A 20182-nucleotide genomic window follows, 5' to 3' on the forward strand; every position below is an offset into this window, starting at 1 on the left:
GTCACCACTACAGTAAGGTAGTCTGGTACTAAATCCGAATGCGGTCATAGTGGACGCTCTGAAGCTGGTGGCCTTGACGCCTGAGGCTGCAACAACACCCCTGATCTCATTCCTGACTTACATACTCTTTTGTTGCTTGGCCTTGTCCCTACCTGAACGCCATTAACAAGACTGTTCCCGGCACCCTTTCATACCTAACACTTGCCCTCCCCCATCACCAAGCAGTAACCAGAATCAACCAACCAAACTCACCCGTACTACCCGTTTAGAAGTTTCATCACCACACTTCAAAAATCCCTTCAACGGTGAAATCTTCGCGTCTCAATTTTTCTTCATCACATAACCACACAACCCCACCGGCTTCATCATTTTTGAGCGACTTTTTCCATCTGGATGACTTCGCTCAACCCATCCCCCTTCTTTTTAGCGCGTTAATCGGATGCTGTGTTCCCGAAATAGACTCGATGCTCCGTGACGAGCTACTCCGCTCCAAGAACGATGAGATCGCGTAAGTATTTGATATTTTTGAGCGACTTTTTCTACTGTATATGATCTCCTATATCGAATTATCGCTTATTTTAATTTTTTTGCAGACGTTGTTTGTTGTCGCGGAAGCGCAAACTGAGCGAGCTCTACTTTGCGACCGTAGGCTTCGCGGGCGCGACCGAGAACGCTCCGACCAATGCGCTATATCACCAAAAAGAACAGACGTTTCTTGACGCCAACGACCTCTCTAAGTAAGTAACTATACTGCATCTCACTGGATATTACATGCATTCGTTTTTGTTTTCCATCTGTCGTTATTTGTTATTCTCTTTTAACTCTCATTCCTCGTATTACGCATTACATCCCGGTATTCGAATTCTTTGCGTATTCCTAATACATCTATAGAGGTCGCTATTTCAATGAAGCTACTCTTCCACCATTCCCCGACTTTGCAGCTCTCATCCCGCGCCCTGAAGAACAGCAGACATCACCGGAGGTGATTGACTCGGTTGTGCAAACACAAGATGTCTCATCTGTCAATACGCCTTCTAAAGCGGAAGGTGCCGTTCGAGGCATCGCGCCTGGTTTCCAGCAGCGGGAGGGACAGTCTGCACAGGTGATCGAACAGACACTAGTTGAAGATTCGCTTAAAAAGGCTGATGCGCGCATCCACCAGCAGCCGGCGCTCGCTGTAACTTCCGAAACCACGCAAGTCGACAAGTCACCTGCGACGTCTGCGCAACCTGACCAACTGCCACAAAAGGCGAGCCTTCCGGTGCTTGAATCTCCACCTACCAGTACCAGCCACGGATCTGTGAATGCCAGCGTTTCTCCGGCTCTGAAAGAGCAGCCCCCCGGCGAAGTCGCACCTCCGCGCGCGGCCTCAAACCAACTACCATCTGCGCAAAGAAAGCCTGAAAGTCGCCCGTCTCTAGTATTGGCTCAGTCTTTGGAAGATCAACCTCTCTCACCCGCCTCGTCCGCAGGCCCTTATTCCAACAACACTCCCGTTCCTGTCGCTGTCTCCCCTGATACCAGTCCTGCCGAGGAAGTTACAGAAGGAGGGGATCAAGTTGCGCGGAGCCCGAAACATGTTGGGCCAGTACGATTACAGCCAAGCTTGGTCCCGTCCACGCCGGACGAACAGCTTCAGCTGGAGGCGGCGCAATCTCTTCAACAGAGCACCTTAGCAAGCAAGTCGATCGGCGACGTTACAACGGCAAGCAGTCTGTCCAATGAAGTAATCAAGGAGGATGTCGGTCCCACCCCGTCTGCGGCAGTCGATCCATTAAAGGAGACACAAGACCAGACTTCCGCATCTGTAGTGCCTCTTGAACCGAAGAGGCCAGATGGAGTTGTTGTCACTCCCGAGGAGTCCCAGCCACCGTCACAGCGTATACAGGAAGAGACCCAGCCTCAAGTTGGCGCTGAAGTTAAGGTGGTTGCGCCAACAACTCCAGCTGCGAAGAAACCAACGGCTGCCGCTATGATTCCTGCTCAGCCAGAACGTATGACAACTCGTGTATCATCTGGGGCCATCCGACACAAGTCTGTATCTGAGATACTCGGCGAGACTCCAAAACCATCTGTCATGCAACCTGAGAAAGCTCATCCGATGGAGAAACCTGCTGATATGGTGCGAGCTCCTCCTAGCGCCTCGCCCGAATCTGCAGCAAAGATGCGCTTGAAAGATAGAAAAGCACGAGAGAAAGAGAGGAGCAAGCTGTCGACTGTCGTTTTCCCCAAGCAGCAGCAACAACTACAACAGCAACAAGAAAAGGATGATTCTTTGGATATTGTCCGCCAATATGCGGGCGAATTAGCTAGGTTGAACGAAGAGCAGGACTATCTATTTACTTTGTTTCAGAACAAGGCCTATGCTCCTCCTCGAGGAACCAATCTTAGCACGCTGCTGGCTTCAGCTCACAAGACACTTACAACTTCCAACCACCTCCTTGAATATCAAGAGCAAATGGACTGCCGTACCTTGCGTCGAATTTATGCTCTACAGAATGCGAACAGATGGCCGCTTCGCCAATTGAAGCGCTCGGTCGAGCCTCCTCGGCAGGGAACGCATTGGGACGTCCTGCTTGATCATATGAAGTGGATGCGCACCGACTTCCGCGAAGAACGAAAATGGAAGATCGCAGCGGCGAAGAGCTGTGCTGACTGGTGCGCCGAGTATGTCAACAGTGACCCAGAGCATCGTGCCCTTCTTCGTGCGCCGGGCAGGATACCTTCATCGGATTTTGAAAAGAAAGAGGTCTACGCATCCAGCATGATCTCACCGCCGGAGGAGACCACTGAGGAGATGCTCGTTGTATCGCAGTCTACTCCGGATCTCATACCGTCCGCAGAAGATGAATCCGTCAGCGATGGCTTCAACGACGAGATACGTCCCGATCTCCGTGACACTGTCGCTCCAGCCGCAATCTTCTCCCTTGGCTCAGATGAATTCACTTTTTCGTTAGACATGACACCTGCAGCCCAGAAACTCCTTGATGAGCTGCCGATATACACACCGGTGAAGATCGCTCCTGGGACCAATCTGCCGATATTCGAGCAGCCTCCCGATTCTGCCTGGAAAACCGAATTGTTGCCCGTCTCGAAATATGCTTCTGGTAGGATCAAGTTTCACGAGACTGAGCCACCAAGAAAGCGTAGCCGCTATGACTACTCGCAATACGATTCTAATCCGGAGCACGGCATGTTAGACTTGCCACCTGAACAGACAAATGTTGCGCTTTTCAGGCCTGAGAATAAACCCATCCGGGATCGCATTCATCCCGGTCATTCCTTCAGGCCCCCAACTGAATACCCTATGCCTTCCGTTGGTTTCTTCGAGTCCAGGCAGTCATCTCAGTGGACATATGCTGAAGACGACGAGCTGCGACGTCTTGTGAAGGAGTATTCATACAATTGGTCGTTGATATCCAGCTGCCTTACTCCATCATCGCAATTTACGTCGGGCGCTGAGAGACGGACACCCTGGGAATGTTTCGAACGATGGGTGGGATTAGAAGGACTGCCTGCCGACATGTCGAAAACACAATATTTTCGCGCGTATCACCAGAGAATAGAAACTGCCCAACGCACTGTCTTGGCCCAACAGCAGGCTGCTCAGCAGCAACAGCAGCAACAGCAACAGCAGCAGGGGGGCAACAGCAGTGCCCAAGCCCAGCAACCGATTCGCAGGCGTACAACACAACCTGTACGAGTCGACAGAAGGAGGTCCTCGAAGCATCTTGCATTGCTGGATGCTATGCGAAAGCTGGCTAAGAAGCGTGAGACGATGCTTCAGAAGCAGCAACACGGTGAGTTTTCTATATAACTGAGAGGGTTGGATTACGCTGACCTCTATCGTTATTTCGTCCAGCTTCTCATCTTGCTTCGCTGAGGAAGGTCAATGAAGCAAACCAGCCGAAGCCTCCTATCTCGTCCCCTGCCGAGTTCAGTCGGCTCAAATACGATCGGGAGTTGAAACTTCAGGAAAGGCAAGAGCAATACCGTCAGCAAATGATAGCCCAGCAGAGAGTAAGTCTTTGTATCACTCTCCATAGTAATGCATCTGGTCACTGACTTCTTCCAGGCAAATTTGGCAGCTCAGCGTGCAGGTCAAGTACCTAACCAGCAGCCAATGATGAACGCTCCACCTGGACGAACCCCTAATGGTATACCTCATAATCCTGGAACTCCGGGTATACCTGGCGCAACACCTAACGGGATGCCTAATGGAATGCCTAACGCATTGCCGAATGGTATACCGCCAGGGATGGGCGTCAGCCAAAGCCGACCTCACATGCAAGGCATGCCGACGGGTGGACCACCCATGAATGGCCCCATACCTCCGAATCCGATGGCGATGAAGATGATGCCGCAGGGCGGGATGCCACAGGGCCCGGCTGGTCGACCTGGAATGTCAATGCAGACATCTCCGGATAATACCCGCGTTATTCGCGAAGCAAACCGCCTACAAGAACAGCAGCGTATCTTGCAGTCTCGGCAGCCACCGCAGCCACCGCAACATCAGCAACCTCAGGCTCAACAAGCACAGCAACAGTTTCACAATCAACAGCAGTTCGGACCGCAAGGCTCTCACTCTCCGAATATGAATCTGCCTAATGTCAACGGCGCCCCAAATAACCCAGCTATGATGGCGGCTCTCCAGGCCGGCAGCGGAATGCAAAGCCCGTCTCTCCACAATGCCATGCCCCAAGGCGTATCCACTCCTTCTCCTCGAATGGGCCAGCCCAATCTTCTATCGGGCGGGGTTGTCCCGACGATCAGTAGCATCCAGAACCAGATTCAGCGGAGTAACCCTAACATGACCCCAGAGCAAGTGAACAAGTTGGCCACAGACCGGCTACATCAATACCAGCAGCAGCGAATGTCCCAGGTGGCCATGAATGCCGCCGCAGGTAACATGGCTAGTGTCCAAGCCAACTATCAAGTTCCTCACGACGGCAATTTTCAATCTCCTCAACCTGGCATGAATGGGGGACCGGGAATGCAAGTTCCTCCGTCGCAAGGATTCTCGCCTATGATGCGTGTCCCGCAGCCTGCTCAACAGAATCGAATTGGAGTAGGCAACTCACCTGCGATGAATGGCGCTCTTCCCCAGCAGAGCCGTAGCGCTACACCGCAAACACAACGCAGTGGAAGTGCTCAGGCGGGTCCCGTACCAGGCTCAAGCAAGAGTCCTCATCCCGCTCAGGCTCAGATTCCTAGTGGCTGAGGCTTGGAATCTGTGCTCTCTGGTGCAAAAATCTTTTTGTTGTCTACTCATGCGCTACACTTCTTTTCTACTTCACTTGTACATATTTTTCCCACCCCACAATACTTTTATTGCCCACTTTTCCCCGTCCTCCTTTCCTCGCTTGACGATTGAGATGTCACACCTCCCTTTCCCGCTCCCTCCTTTGCGCCACTCGAGCTTCCTGTTGTCCGGGGCAGCCTTCTTGGTCTGACGCATCGGTCCCACTTTTTTATCGGACGCTGCATTGAGCTGCACCTGAATCCGTCCCGATGTAACGGGATGCACGAGTATACATGTGTGCTCCCTCGCGGGACTTTGACCCCCCGGAACTGCAGATGTTTTTACTACCTGTACTGATAAGATGGATTTGAAAGTACTTGGATGTACTTGTGAAAATCCAGATGGATTTGATGAAATCTAAGAAGCCAACAATGCTAATTGTACGACTAGACCTATTTCTTAGACCCGCCTCTTATCACTTGGTGATCTTCAACGACTGTACCGAGTACGTAGTGAAGCGCAAAAGAGGATAAGCGCGCGCTTAAAAGGTGCTTCGCCACCCGCACCGCCTCGTCAATAACGTAACATAGCAGACCTCTAAGCCTTCCAGCATTGCCATGTGTCTATGATTTTTGTTTCCTGACCTAATTTACAAATTACACATATGGTCTGTAATATATAAGCACATTTCGTCTTCCTAAGCTGCGTGTCTGGACACGACGCGGGTTGTCACAATGTCCTCAGAGCCGCCCAAGGACGGCAAACGATCGTCAAAACCATTTTCTTTGTCACTCTCTGGATCTGTGTCTAACGGACAGTCCAAAAAGAGTGCGTTCAATATTCCTCCGTCGAGAGCAGCCGAGCCGCCTCGAACGCTTGCGCGACGCCCACACCGGCTTCATGACGATGAGTCCGACGAAGACGAAGCCCCACCGGCATTTGAGGCCGTCGCGGGGTTCGACACCCATACCGGAACGGTTCTGTCAGCGGATGGACGGGCAGTGGACAAAGCGAAGCGCGAACTGGTTATACCGGTAACAAGCAAAAACAACTGGCGCGACCGCGTGGGGGTGAACAGAGGCCCCCGGGGGAAGAACCTCCTCCCAAAGGAGGTACAAGCGATGCAGGAAGCTGAGAGGAGAGGCGAGACTGCAGAAGGCAACAAAGAGGCGGATCGTCCGAGCATGTCTTACGGTCTTAGCTTTGCGAAGTCCTCTCAAGGCGAAGAGACCAAACCGAGCGAGGACCAAGCTATGCAGGATGCTGGCCCGCTTATACCACCGGTCGTCGATGAACGCCAGCCGCTAACGCAGGACGAAATTGCCCTGCAGGCGCTCATTCGCGAGAGCAAAGGCGAGACGGAGGGTCGGACGGACTTGGTCATCGAGAGTACGAAGCGGGAAACTGAAGAGGGATATCCTGTGCGGCTCGACGAGACGGGCTCGTTCCGAGTTGATGTGGCTTCGCGGCCTGAGCCGGCGACCCTGGACCAGTACAACGCTATACCAGTGGAGGAGTTTGGTGCTGCACTCTTGCGTGGGATGGGTTGGAAGGAGGGCCAGTCGATCGGGCGGGGGAAATACGGCACTTCTGCTACGGATGACAGATCTCAGACACCCCGGATACCCGAGCGTCGACCGGGCTTTTTGGGTATCGGGGCGAAGGACGTTTCTGGCGGCAAGGGCGCGGAGGCTGAGCTTGGTGCGTGGGGTAAAGCTGCAATGCGCAAAGGGGCTAGAAAAGCGGTCGAGGCCCAGGGAGGTGAAGGCAATACACAAGGTGTCTACATGCCTGTCCTGATGCGGAATAAGAAGACTGGTGAATATATTACGGAGGAAGAGCTCACAGCCTTGACAAAGGAGGGTAAAGCAAAGAAAGACGACGACAACTGGCGGGAAAGACGAGACCGTAATCTTGAAAAGAGCGGACGTGACCGAGATAGAGATAGAGACAGGGATGGGCATTCTCGTCGGCGAGACTACGACGATGGTGACAGCGATCGATCTGACAGACGGAGAACGGGGTCTTCACGGAGAGACAGAAGTTTGTCATCTAGTGATCGACAGTCTAGGCGGCGGAAGTACGATGATGACGACGGCAGCGGGAGAGACGATCGTTACTATCGCGATCGAGACAGGGACCGGCGCGATCGTGACCGCGACCGTGAGCGGGATAAAGACAGAGATCGGGATCGGGAGAGAGAGAGGAGTCGCGACAGGAGCAGCAGGTATCGGGATGATGACCGATATCGCTCGAGACATTCATCCTCTCATGCGTCTAGCCGGCAAGGACGTGATCGAGACAGCGATCGAGATTCTCAGCGGAGAAGAAGACACGATGATTAATGTCTAGGAAATGGTTGACAATGGCTTCAAATAAGATAGACATACGCGAGAGAAGAATTGTTTACATCATGGTCGTGCTTAAGTTGCTTTGTATGATACCCCCTGGTGATTTGGGGATCCCGATATCACATTCTGTCTACAGAAATTCGATGGACTATGCCCAAATGTGGCCTTGAAGAAGTCTTAAAATAGATTCAAGGCTGCAAAGATCTGTATTCAAAAGTGTCCGAAACTACATTATAAGCAAGGGAAATGCAGCAAAGGTTTGGAAAAGAACAGAGACAATGGAATGCTTTTAGACTCCCTCGCCGTACAGGACGAAAATGGTATATGAAATACAAGCKTACTCCGCCAGAAGCGCCAATACATCATTCTCTATATACTTTATACATGAACCAGCCCACGAGCGCAGCATCTATACCCCCAACATGATGAAATCCTTTTCATGTTCAGGTACTTGATCACCGTTGGCCTCGCTTGTGCTGGAGACACCGAGATCTCCCAGAAGACCTACGCCGCCGTCCATCTCACCCAAAACCCATTCGACCAGGAAGCTCTCGTCCGTCAGCTCCTCAATACGGCGATAATGCCGCTCTGTGTATGCGGCCAAAGCCTGCAGGATATCCTTCATGCCTGCGGCAGTGCGACGATCACTGCCTCGCTTTGCCATGCTAGAGGTTGCCAGCTCCACGATTGTTGAGGCAGGATATGATCTGAACAAAGCATATAAGATTCGCTGCGCCACTCGAGAAGTGCGCGCGTTAGTGTTCCAGTCACGCAATCGGAGCAGAAGAAGGCGGAGGTTAGAGGGATCGAGGGATTGAAGGACCTCATCGATCGACGCGTCACCAGTCAAACTGTTGACACGCTCGTCTTTGTCTGCATCCGATGAGTACGGATTATCCGCAGCATCGATTGCGGTTGTGAAGATAGATAAGAGTCGAGCGGGATGGTTAAGCTGAAGTGCTAATGTGATAGCTTCGCGATAAGCCCCTGCTCTAATGTAATTCTGCAGCTGCTGATCTTGCTCAATGCGGGCAGAGTTGGCACTGACTGCAGCGGTGTAAGTCGCAGACGTGGTATCAGTCCAAAAGGTGACGGTGGAATCAGCTGAGCCGGAGGCGAGCGCGTACGGAGTAGATGCCTTTTGCGAAGTAGACGGCTTGACATCGGCACGGGAGCCGGAAGGTGTAGGGCTCGCTAGCGCCCATACTCGATCCTCATGATTGTCGAGGGTAGTCTCGACCTCGCCGGTATAAGGCGACCAAATCTTAACCAATCCGTCGGCGGCCGCAGATGCGAGTAGGGGTTTAGGCTGGGCAGAGATTTTGCGCACCAAAGCATCTGTATCATCTTCCTCTGCGTCTTCAGCTTTGGCGGACAATTCTGAAGGCGGCAACCAGATGACTTTCAGCACACTGTTTGTGTGTCCTTCAAACGTCAAAAGACAGCTGTAGTCAGACAAACTCCAAAGCTTGACCGTCTTGTCACCAGAGCCTGTGGCAATCAGGCCCCTGTTGGTACTGCTTTTGGTGTCGGCGCTGATGATGGAAGTGTCTTTGGGGGCAAACCGAACAGACCAGACTCCTCTCTTGTGTCCGCGAAGGACACCAACAACAGAGCCATCTTCAGTGGACCAGATCTTCACAGTACGATCCTGTGAAGCTGAAGCAAAGAGGGTTGATGAATGGTTGACGTCAAGGGCATTGATGTCTTTTTCGTGGGCTTTTCGGGTATAAAAAGCCTTGGGTGCGTGCGGTTTCGACGAAGTGAGGGGAGCTAGCTTTCCTGTCTCCCATCGCTTGATTGTACGATCTTGAGAGCCAGTCAGAAGAAACGGAGGCGGATGGTTCAAGGGGTCCTTGTGTGCGGGTGTGTTGACTGGGGGAGGCACTCGAGGAAGACTGATAGCTCCCAGGGACTCTGCATGACCTGTGAAGACTGCGAAACATGTATAAGATGATGTCTTGGGATCAAGACGCCAAAGACGGGCTGAGTTATCTTTCGCGCCAGTCGCCAGCCAGTGTCCAGACCAATCTACGTCAATGCATATGATGATATCGTCATGGCCCTCAAGGTGTGCGACATCAGCACCAAAATATTCACTGTCTTGGGTGAACGGACGGTCCTCAGACGGAGCGATTGATATAATGCGAATGCTTTCCGTGTTGGTGGCAAGCGCCAGCATTGATCTATCCGGACCGACATAAGCTAAATCGATAATATCGTCGTCGTTGCCTGATATGCGCCTGACAACTGCCAAAGGATCCAGTGTGGAGCCCGGCTTGAAGGCGGACAAGGACTCGAGTGAATGAAGCCTCAGAGTCTGGTCTGCATGAACGGTCATGGCGAACTTCATACCAGGGAAGTAGTGGATGGCCACAACTGCCTCAAATTCAGGCCCAGCTTCTTGCTCTTTGGTCACCTCTCCTCCCCGATTGCAGTCCCAGACCCGCAATTTGCCGTGTTCACCTGCCACCATGCACAGCCCACTTTCGGCGACAAATGTAGCAGCTTCCACGCTTTCGAGCACGGGTATGATTCGTCGCGTTTTGAAGGTTCTCACGTCCCAGACGATAACGGTCTTATCTCGAGCAGCAGACAGCAACGCATTTTCCGAAGGGGAGTATGACAAGCTCCGTACTACAGAAACGTGAGACTCAAGCATTGCCACTGACTTTCTTTTGTTCAGATCCCACACTCGAACTTTGCCCTCTTCGTCTCCCGAGGCAAGTCGGAAGCCCACCGCGGACTCTGATTCGGCCATGTCCTGGTCACCGTCCACATCCACCGTCTTCTTACTTGACTGCTTCTTTTTCGAGGAAGCCTTTGTGTCAACGTCCTGAAGTGGGACCTGGAAAAAGCACAGGGCTGATATAACACCGCCATGACCATGCAAGGTATGTGTGATATAGCCTCCCCTAATGTCCCAGACCTTGATCGAGCCATCTGCAGCGCCGGTTGCGAGTAGTGTACTAGTTGGATCCACTGCTGATGTCACGACAGGTGCGGTATGAGGTTTCAAAGTTCGAAGAAGAGTTGTTTCAATTGCTCTGGAGGTTTCGTCGAAGGGTGTTAACGCATAGATTCGCATTGACATGGACCGTGAGCAGACGATGACATGAGAGGCCGAAGGAGAGACTGATAATGTTGTTAATTCCACACTACAAACACAAGGCCGGCGGCAGCGAAAATGGAAAAGGCAAACACGTACTTGCTAAGCTGGTGATGATTTCTCCATCCTAGCAATTCTGGGTCAGCGACTTGCGACTCGGTCTCTCTTGGGTAAAAAGTCGAGACTCACTCCTTCAAGACTGGCAAGCTGGTCGCCAGTCTCAAGATCCACAATCAATGCATCTTCGCCGACACAAGTCACTAGTAACCGACCACTGGCATCGAGCGCGGTACTTCCTCCAGTATATATGGGACGAAGCGTGCGAGACGCCTCGAAAGTCGTCTTGACAACAGCTTTAGACATGATTCTTGGTAGATTTGAAGTCGATATTGCAACGGGACTAGCGCGCCATCATACGTCCGGAATCTGCCCAGTAACACACAATTTGAAATGCTTCTTGCCGTTCAAAGCGACATAGGACTGCGCTGTTTCCAGAAACTTTTGATCTTTTTCCAGGATGTTTGTTCTGTTTGTCAAATGGAAAGAAAAAAGACAATAAACGTTGGTCCGTGCACCAAGCGCAGTAGCCGCGATCAGCGCACACGTGATCAGCCCTCCCAAGTATCAATAGGACTCGCGACTCTCGACCATCTTCATCGCGGTTGTAACACTCAAGGTTCTTTCTTTCAGGACAAAAATCTTGATTTCGACTTATTCAAAGGATAATGATGCTGAACCATGCCCTCATGACTATTTGACGCACAGGATCAGGTTTCCTTCGTAGCTCACAATGGGGCGGCAGGCTTATAGAAACCGACTTGCTCTGGTAGGCTTGAATTTCATATTTCATTCCCTTGTAGTCTTTCTTGAGACAATATCACCTTGAAGCCTGTTAGTTGGTCACCGACTTGACACCCGTAACGATCTTTGTTTGGCTTTGCTGGAAGAAGACGTCAGGCGCTGGCTATGATCATGTGTTAGTTTTTATGCATTCTGTTGGAAGATACCTGATGTCAAGCAGGGCCGGTCTCCGTACGAGGCCCCCGATCCTCCTGTGGGCCCCGCGGCTGATGCGTCTGGCCGAGTTCACCGAAGGGTTTCGGCTGTCCACGCGGACGGATACGTCCAGCATTATGACGAAAGAGGGCATCCGATAAACCCGGATTCTAAGAGCTTTGGCAGGGAGTTACGAAGAGCGAAGAATGACATCCTTTCAACAATGGGGATTGTCGTGAGTGAAGATCGAAACGCTGGCGCTCCAAACGAGCAGCAGAAGATCGATATGATTGCTGCCGAAAACGACTATGGCCTGATCATGGCCACTTTTGATCAAGTCGCTGTTTTCCTCAGTTCATGGTGGACCTCGTCGTTGACGGGGCGAATACAGGTAAGTACTGAGTCGTACCGATATCTGAAGCCTTGAAAGCCTTTCTGATTGAGTGCATCGTAGGCATTCAAGAGCTACACCAATGTTCCTCTATTGGGTATCATAAGTCGTGAACGCTCATCTATGGGGATAATGGGATTTTACTTCTCCGGAATTCCCGCATGGGCGGTGTCTACTTGTCTATCTATCTGTCGCCATCATCCGCTTGATCGCATTGTTGCCTCTTTGCAGAACAAGCATCTCAATGATGACCCCTGGTCACGCCTTGTGCGGGCCTCGCTCAACATATTCCATTCTGCGTAGGTGTCGGATATCAAGTTGAACGTCTTCAACTAACTCTTTTGACAGGGCGAGAGGCACTCTGCTTATCTTGGCATTGCAGACATATGTATACTCATTACTGCAATCGCTACATCTAGTCCAACCGTATTCTCTTCCAGGTATTCAGTTTCTTTTCCCGATAGGCAACTTGACCTCAATGCAGTTTCCGTCTTTGCCTACTGAGCTCTCCTTCAAAGCCATCATCAACTTTGCGCTGGGGTTATCCAAGACTCCCTCTCTTCTCGTCTATCTCTATGTATACCTGCGGCCCATAATAGAAATAAGGATCTATCGCTTGATTCGCCGAAGGCTACCGAAGCCGAGTCTTGCGGATGAGCTCTCCATCAAAGTGGCGTTCGAGAATGATCTGATAGACTGGATGGTACCAACTCTTGGACGCAGATCAGAAGAAGAGAATCGCCGCAGTAATCTGTCTCTTACAGAGGATGTGATGTACGAACTGTCTTCCCTCAGAGACTGGATGTTGTCGTTGGTTCGCCTTAGGCCACGTCGTGAACCTAAAGAGAAGGCGAGTTCGCCACTCAGGGACGGAAGGATAGATCCTCTACGACTGAACATGGCAGAGCTACAAACAGAGCTCAATTCTTCGCATTACCGATCTCATTTACCCCAGGAAGAGACGTTATGGCCCACCGCTTCTCCTGAGGAGCTGGCTCTCCAGGATCATGCTGAAGCTGCGCAGTCCGGATCTTCTGGACTAAACGTTTCCACACAGGGGCATGGCCAAGATGCAGACTATAATGAGAACCGGGTCCTGTCCGGTGAGGATGATCCGATTTCTCAGTCGCCCGCCGAGTTGAGCACAGCTTTCTCCTTGGAGGCGGCCACACTAGGGAGACCGGCCACCATTCCTTCTGCTGCAGATACATCCAACCTGTCGGCAGATACCCATCGCGCCTTTGAGCAACCTCAGAGCCGGCTCAACTCACGGTCCGATACCCTTCTATCTCGACAGTCGTCTCCTGCAACATCTCCTCCAACCTCACCGCGTGTCCGAGCATCGTTAATCCATCAGAATTCAGACGTGATCACCATGCAGCTAGAAGTCCTGGGAAACCGTAATGCGCACAACCAGAGTCCACAGAATCCAAGAACTGCCAACGAAATCGATCGGTCCGACTACAATGGAGCGCCAGCAGACCGTAGGTCAATCCAGGATTTCCTGGACAATCTTCTAGCGAATCAGGGGCAGAGTCTCGCTACGCTAGCTGGCTCAGAAGCTGTAGACAGCGATGGACTTTCTAATATGACCGCTGCACTGTCTCCTGAAGCCGGAGACGGTGCGTCAGCTATTCCATTACACGATCAAGATCACGGTCAGCATACATTAGATGAGCAGCCTACGCATTATACTCCCGCCACGCAGCCGGTCTCAACACTCGCCAACATTTTACMAGACAGCGTGGAAGAGCCAAGCCAGGACGACAATATCGAGCCGACCTCGGACGCGGACGCCCTTCATGCGGCTTCCGATGGGGAGCTGCCACCGCCACTCGCAGACGCTCTCGCTTCCGGGGACATGACAGTGGACGCCTCCTCTGTCCCACACCGCGTCACGATCCTTTCCTGTCATCCAGTCGACTCTCTTGCTTCACACCTCGCCTCTATTATCACCACTGCGCTCTTCATCCCCCTTGAGTCATACTATTTGCGTTCCCTCGCCTTTTCCTATCTGTCATCCGTAGGGTCGCCTCGACGTTCTGACGTCCGTTCCCTTGGAGCATGGGGCGGAGGAGGCTCTTCCTCTGATATAATGGCATATATGGGCAAGATGGCCCTCATGGTTGGCTTGCAATCCGTAGTGAATGCAAGTGTGTGGGGTGTGATATCAGGCGCTGCAATCAGGATCGGCAAGCGATTCTGTGGTTGGGGAAGTTTATGAGCGTTTTTATTCAATATTAATGATTGGCTTGTCACTTTACGATTTGACAAGCATGGCCTGACTTTCATCCCCCTTCTATGTGGAGAGCGCTGCGGGGTGTAAACCGTGGTACGGACTGATGGCCCTATAGCTTTCATTCCAGTGTCCTACATGCTGGTGAAGCAAAAGATAAACTACATGGAACACTATACCCATCGTTATATCATCACATCTAATTGTACAATAGTATCTCTCCAAATGAGTGCTGTATCAGTATATCTTGCACATGCAACTTGATCTACAGCAGCTGATGCTTTTGGAAGTAAATCACTGAGTTATATTGTTCCCAATGCCGGCTTCACACAGCGAGGGCACTCGTCTCTCACCTGGCAGCGCCCTTGCCTTTCCGATTATTCATACCAGGGACCTTTCGACGCTCCCAAACCATCAGATAGCCTTCCCGCGTAAACAGAGTTTCACTCTCAGCCTTCTTGACAAATAGATCTTGGATCTCCAGCCATTCAGGACCTTGCTGTTCCCCGACACCTTGGCTTTGATGCCGTCTGTTCTCCTCTGCCATGGCCTTGTCGTGGAGCTGGACGAGCCAGGCCACCCTCTCGCTGCCAGCACCAGCGCCAGCCGACGAAGTTCCGCCCGCAGCGGTGAGGCCCTTCTCTGCAGCATCCTCAGCGGCACCTGGTGCTGCCACAGTTGGATCCAGGATAATGTTGGCGACGAGATCATATAAAATCGGTTCGCCAGGTGGCCAAATTTCCGGATTAGGTTCCACGTACGGCGACATATCTAAAGAGCGCGGCGACGGGAAAGTGACAATAGTGGGATTGCGCTCAGAAACAAATCTGTTCTTGCTGAATCGTTTGATGTGAAATAAGAGGTAAGGCGGTAGAGGATGAAGAAGGCGATGTCGGACACGGTGAGCCAGCTTCTCGGAGGCAGTAATACCGTTGTACTTGTTCAGAAGAGTCGTGAGGGGAACATGGGGGATGATGGATTCTCGGTTCGCGGATTGAAAGAGGGGTGTTGGCGGAAGATCCAGAGTTAGAATGAGGAACGGGGTGGTTTGGCTATTGATAGTGCCTGATTCGGTGAAGACCAGACGAGCGTTTTGTGTATCTGAATGCGCAGTAATGGCTTGACTTTCAATTCTCAAGTGACCTTGAAAAGCAGCCTGTATCACACTCGTCGGGGTCGAAGATGGTTTTTTCGAACCACCTAGGGAAAGGTGTAGATTGTTCAAAAACCAGGAGAGGAATTCTACTGGATCCGATTGCTGGGTAAGGGTGAAGCGCTTCGATGACCGGAGCGCAATCTCCTGCAGCAACTCGTGCGGCGAAACATGCGAGCGGAAAGCCTTGGGATTCCACAATTTGCGTACCAATGTGCTGAAGCGAAGAGCCAACTCCGGCGTGCCTGGTACAGGAAATTGATGCAGCAGGAAATAGTTGCGAATTGGGAAAACGTGAGCCAAGACCTGGACGACGACGTTAAGATAATCGTTGGCTTTGATGTTGTTCATTCCGACGAAGCCTATAAGGGAAACGAAAAGCGTTAGTTTGCGTTGAAAATTTTCCTACGGAATTGGAGCAAAAGACTTACCAGGTCTGTAACGATTACCTGCAAGATCAAAAGCATCATGAACCTCTTTATCCAACTTAGAAACCTCCTCTTTTGAGTAGTGAGGATCTACCACATATTTGATGTCATCCAAGCTTTTGCTTTTGACTTCATATCCTTCAGGAAGAACATAAACCTTCTTGGTCGATATGTTGATGAAGACATGATGTCCAACTTCGAGAGCATGAAAGTAGGCATACGACTTGGGGCCCCTGCCCTGGAAGTATTTGCCGCACACCAGGCAGGCATATACGTTGATATTCGAAAGACTAACCGAGCAGAGCTTCTCAAAGTCAAAATCGAGAATTTCGCGATTGATCGTGTCGAGGTAGAGGTCGCTGTAGCCTTCCATAGGTTCACTTTGGCGTTTCGGCGCCGCGACGACTGGCCTGTCTTCATCGACATCGGACGATTCGGCGACTTCGGCGTTCTCTGGAATAGCTTCCTCCATCTCTTCCTCTTCAAGATCAGCTGCTGCAAGAATATTTTGTCCTTTGCGTTCATGCTCCTCCATTTCCTGACCACTGGCCCGTCGCAAAGGTAATGCTCCGTTGCGGGGGTCGCCTTCTTCAAATTCATCTTCCACACGAGCCTTCTTCGAAACGGGAGAGCCTACTGCAGGCTCGTCCTCGAGCGACAGTTCTGCCTGTCTCTTCGACATCGTGGCCGTGAAATTAACACCTGAGTTGAGAAGACACGGAGATGKACCTGGTATTCCGAAACCATCGCCGGGCTAAGCTCTAGAAGACGCGACAGACCAAAGGTGCAAACATGTCAAACATGCAGCGTCACCAATGCGCATCCCATTCAAGAGTTATCACGTTCTACCCAAGCGGATATTCTGAGTTCAGGAGAGTATCAACTGTTTGAGTCATTTCTATTGGTCCCTATCAAGAGACTACATACGTGCCCAAGCCATGGGAAATACCTGCATGCATCCCGGTCTTCAAAAGCAAATCAGTGAAAAGACAAATCATGGTATGATACAACGCCGCCATTCCAAGTGTGAAATTAAGCACTCTTGACTATTCTATCATTATCGACCTCTTCTTCCCTGACACCATCCTTGGTCACGACCTTTACAAGGACCTATATGGAGCAAGTCAGTAGCTGACGCTGCAAAAGCCAATTTCGCTGCAGTGTAAATCGGGAACGTACGCCCTTGTAATCGATTGGTAGTCTGCGCTTGAGCTCGTCTGTGCACATCTGTAAGAGCTTCATACCCTGTTCGAGGGAGATATCGGGATGATGGTGTTTGTCGAGGATCGATAAGCAGTAGTACCTAACACTCATAGTCAGCGCCCTTGCTTTCAGCGACCACTCCTCACCCTTAATGTCGACGCTTACTGAGCATAACCGTGCGCGGCGTAGGGTACTCGGGCAAGCGCAGACAAGTAGTCAATCCAATACAGGTGAGGTTCCTGTGTGATGGAGTCCACTCCGCCCAGCAGGAGGTTGACCGTGTAGGGATTCCGCGATCTCAAACTCCGAGCCAATTCTCCTCGGACAAAGTTGGCAACGGCATTCGGACGCAATTCAGTGTCGTTCCTCATCGTGTACAGCGCAACATTAGCTTGGATGTATTCGGCGAATTGCACTATCCACAACGATCGTCAGCCGTGCTTTGTTGATGTCATTCGTTGCGATTCATCGCTACGCACCTGTATCTCCTGCCTCTCCCGAAAACGCCATAAGAGTGTGCTGACTCAATTGCCGTGTCTTGTCATCTTCTGCTTTGAGAATGGTCGGCCCTCTCATAGCGGCTTTGGAGGCCGCCAGGATGACGAAGTCCTTGCCGGTGATACCTAGTAGAACCTCCCTAAAAATAGCGGTTAGACAGTGAGCTCTTAGAAAATTTTGAATTCTAATCTCACATATTGATAACAATATGCTGTAGGAAAGGGAGATGAAAATGATGAATGAGGACAAAAGAGGATGGAGGATGATGGAGATTGTAAGCTGATGAGCTCACCTGGAAGCCGCGCGAGCTCTCACTGCCTGGAGCTTCTGCGTCGTTGCGGAGCTGGTCGCTTACTCAGCATTTAGGCGTAACTTCTTCTCCGGTCCCCGAGGCCGCCTGCTGCACGGACCAGCGGCAGAAAAAAAGAGCGACAAGAAATTACTTGCGGCCTGCACAAAAGTGACGGCCATCATCTCTTACCCTAATACTTCATTGTCGATCACAGAGTTGCTATTGACGGATAATTTTGCACGGTAATTCTCAGACACGACCGTGCGATGTCGTCCTTTTTTACATTGCCCGCTTCACAGCGAAAGCGGAAGAGAGACGACCGCGCCGCTGCTCCGGCATCGAAAAAGCGAGGCGTGGATGCAGACGGAGATTCTGGCGCGAAGGGAAGAAGCAGGACGAAAGAAAGAGACCAATCTATTTCTGGCAGTGACCTAGACGATGATGACGAGAGCGTGGCGTCGGCAGTATCCGAAGAGGAAAGTGGTTCGGAGTCTGATGATGGCGAGACGGCAGCAGAGAGAAGATTGAAACTCGCTGAGAGGTATTTGGAAAATGTGCGGGAGGAAGTGGACGACTATGGCTTCGATGCCGCTGAGATTGATCGAGATTTGATCGCCGAGAGACTAAAGGAGGATGTGGTATGTAACACCTCGTTATCTTCCTTAACCCACGCGTGCTGCACAAGTATGTACCGGATAGACCAAATGGCTGACGCTCGAAAAGGATGAATTTAAAGGGCGCTCTTATCGTCAGATAGCTTCGGAGCTAGCGTTTTCGACGGCGATGCCATCGTTTTTCCGCGCAGATACCCAGTCGACAACTTCAATTGCAGTACACCCGCCTTATGTTTATACAGTGTCAAAAGACAAGACGTTGATCAAGTGGGAACTCGCAACGCCGAGTCACGCTTCCGCAACAGTCCCAGCGACGAATGAACGGAATGAGGGATCTAGGCGACCTGCAAGGCCTCAACGGAAAAAGCCAAAGCAAGTGAAGTTCGCTCGGGGATTAAGAAAAGTCGCAGAGACCGGCGAGGAACATGGTCATACCAAGGCTATTCTTTCAGTAGCCGTGTCGCCTTCGGGGAAGTTCGTGGCTACTGGTGGAGAGGACCGGAAGTTGATCATCTGGGATGCTGCTACTTTGACGCCAATGCAGACCTTCAGCCAACACCGCGATGCAGTTTGCGGGCTCGCATTCGTTCGACACATCTCCACTATGAGCTCCGGTGAGCAATTATTTTCGGGCTCCTATGACAGAACCATCAAGACATGGTCGTTGAGTTCAGCCGGCCATGCCTACGTTGAAACCCTGTTCGGGCACCAGGACAATGTGTCGTCAGTCGCCGCCATGACTATCGATCAGTGCATCAGTGTTGGAGCACGCGATCGCACCGCTCGGTTGTGGAAGGTCGTCGAAGAAACACAACTGGTCTTCCGTAGCGGATCATCAAAAAACACGTATCAGGAAAATACCATCGACTGTGTAGCACCTCTACCCCCCAGCCATTTTGTCACAGGCTCAGATTCCGGCTCCATCTCCCTCTGGTCCATTCACAAGAAGAAGCCTCTCCACACCATCCAATGCGCTCACGGCTTAGACCCTCTACCGCCACTAGACGAGCTCTCAGCTGAGGTCGATCAGAAACTCGCGGACTCAAATTCCCGTTTCCTGCGGCGCATGCCCCGCTGGATCACAGCCTTGGCAACAGTTCCCGGCACCGACATCGTTCTTAGCGGCAGCTGGGACGGCTTCATCCGAGCCTGGAAGGTTTCAGAGGACAAGAGGACAATCATACCCCTTGGCCCCGTCGGCGGAGGGAAACTCGGATCCGCCGCTGCACCAGACACGCCGTCTCGACAGCTCAAACAAACCCTGGAGCTTAACACCGCCGCCGACGCCGACACCATGTCCGTCGACGAGCCCCAGAAACAACACACCGAGGACAACAAGGACGAAGCCGAGCCTCTCATCAAGGGTGTCGTTAATGATATCGCCGTCTTTGAGCGTCGTGCCGACACGGCCAAACCCAGCCAAGGCCCGGCCGACTCCAAGTCCAAGACCAAGTCGTCCGAGCCTGAGCCCCGCGGTCTCTGCATCGTCGCTGCTGTGGGGAAAGAACACAGGTTTGGGCGCTGGAAGTGCTTTGCGAACAATTTCCATGAGGGTCCAGCTGATGGCCGCAACGGCGCGGTAGTCTTTGAAGTTCCCTTTATTTCCGACAGCAAGTAGTGATTGGAACACATTCGCTGAACGGGGCAAAATGCATGCACACGTTTTGAA

The 20182-nt window shown here is 51.7% G+C and overlaps 7 protein-coding genes across 7 annotated transcripts; 4 read left to right on the forward strand and 3 right to left on the reverse strand.

Annotated features, from left to right (window-relative positions):
• Positions 1–464: 464 nt before the first annotated feature.
• On the forward strand, positions 465–5221 carry eaf1 (MYB and HSA domain protein; the record flags this gene model as incomplete). Its single annotated transcript, XM_043297145.1, has 5 exons — positions 465–508; positions 594–737; positions 892–3800; positions 3863–4020; positions 4076–5221. 5 exons carry the CDS (start codon positions 465–467, stop codon positions 5219–5221), a joined length of 4401 nt encoding a protein of 1466 aa, XP_043153080.1.
• A 755-nt stretch (positions 5222–5976) lies between these two features.
• Positions 5977–7587, forward strand: spp2 (spliceosome ATPase-activating subunit SPP2; the record flags this gene model as incomplete). The annotated part of the gene is made up of 1 exon (XM_043297146.1): positions 5977–7587. One exon carries the CDS (start codon positions 5977–5979, stop codon positions 7585–7587), a length of 1611 nt encoding a protein of 536 aa, XP_043153081.1.
• Positions 7588–8002: 415 nt separating this feature from the next.
• Asppvi_000842 (U3 snoRNA-associated protein UTP13) lies at positions 8003–11065 on the reverse strand (the record flags this gene model as incomplete). The annotated part of the gene is made up of 3 exons (XM_043297147.1): positions 8003–10728; positions 10802–10829; positions 10892–11065. 3 exons carry the CDS (start codon positions 11063–11065, stop codon positions 8003–8005), a joined length of 2928 nt encoding a protein of 975 aa, XP_043153082.1.
• Positions 11066–11492: 427 nt separating this feature from the next.
• Positions 11493–14313, forward strand: Asppvi_000843 (uncharacterized protein; the record flags this gene model as incomplete). The annotated part of the gene is made up of 4 exons (XM_043297148.1): positions 11493–11528; positions 11724–12089; positions 12321–12388; positions 12438–14313. 4 exons carry the CDS (start codon positions 11493–11495, stop codon positions 14311–14313), a joined length of 2346 nt encoding a protein of 781 aa, XP_043153083.1.
• Positions 14314–14674: 361 nt separating this feature from the next.
• Positions 14675–16588, reverse strand: Asppvi_000844 (ubiquitin carboxyl-terminal hydrolase family protein; the record flags this gene model as incomplete). Its single annotated transcript, XM_043297149.1, has 2 exons — positions 14675–15840; positions 15910–16588. 2 exons carry the CDS (start codon positions 16586–16588, stop codon positions 14675–14677), a joined length of 1845 nt encoding a protein of 614 aa, XP_043153084.1.
• A 350-nt stretch (positions 16589–16938) lies between these two features.
• On the reverse strand, positions 16939–17969 carry pre1 (proteasome core particle subunit beta 4; the record flags this gene model as incomplete). The annotated part of the gene is made up of 5 exons (XM_043297150.1): positions 16939–17016; positions 17086–17209; positions 17275–17524; positions 17589–17746; positions 17923–17969. 5 exons carry the CDS (start codon positions 17967–17969, stop codon positions 16939–16941), a joined length of 657 nt encoding a protein of 218 aa, XP_043153085.1.
• A 196-nt stretch (positions 17970–18165) lies between these two features.
• Positions 18166–20131, forward strand: Asppvi_000846 (ribosomal RNA-processing protein RRP9; the record flags this gene model as incomplete). The annotated part of the gene is made up of 2 exons (XM_043297151.1): positions 18166–18537; positions 18599–20131. The coding sequence occupies 2 exons, from the start codon at positions 18166–18168 to the stop codon at positions 20129–20131; spliced, it is 1905 nt and encodes a 634-aa protein (XP_043153086.1).
• Between the last annotated feature and the right edge of the window lie 51 nt (positions 20132–20182).

This window comes from Aspergillus pseudoviridinutans (assembly GCF_018340605.1).
Source record: "Aspergillus pseudoviridinutans IFM 55266 DNA, scaffold_1, whole genome shotgun sequence".
Classification (NCBI taxonomy): domain Eukaryota; kingdom Fungi; phylum Ascomycota; class Eurotiomycetes; order Eurotiales; family Aspergillaceae; genus Aspergillus; species Aspergillus pseudoviridinutans.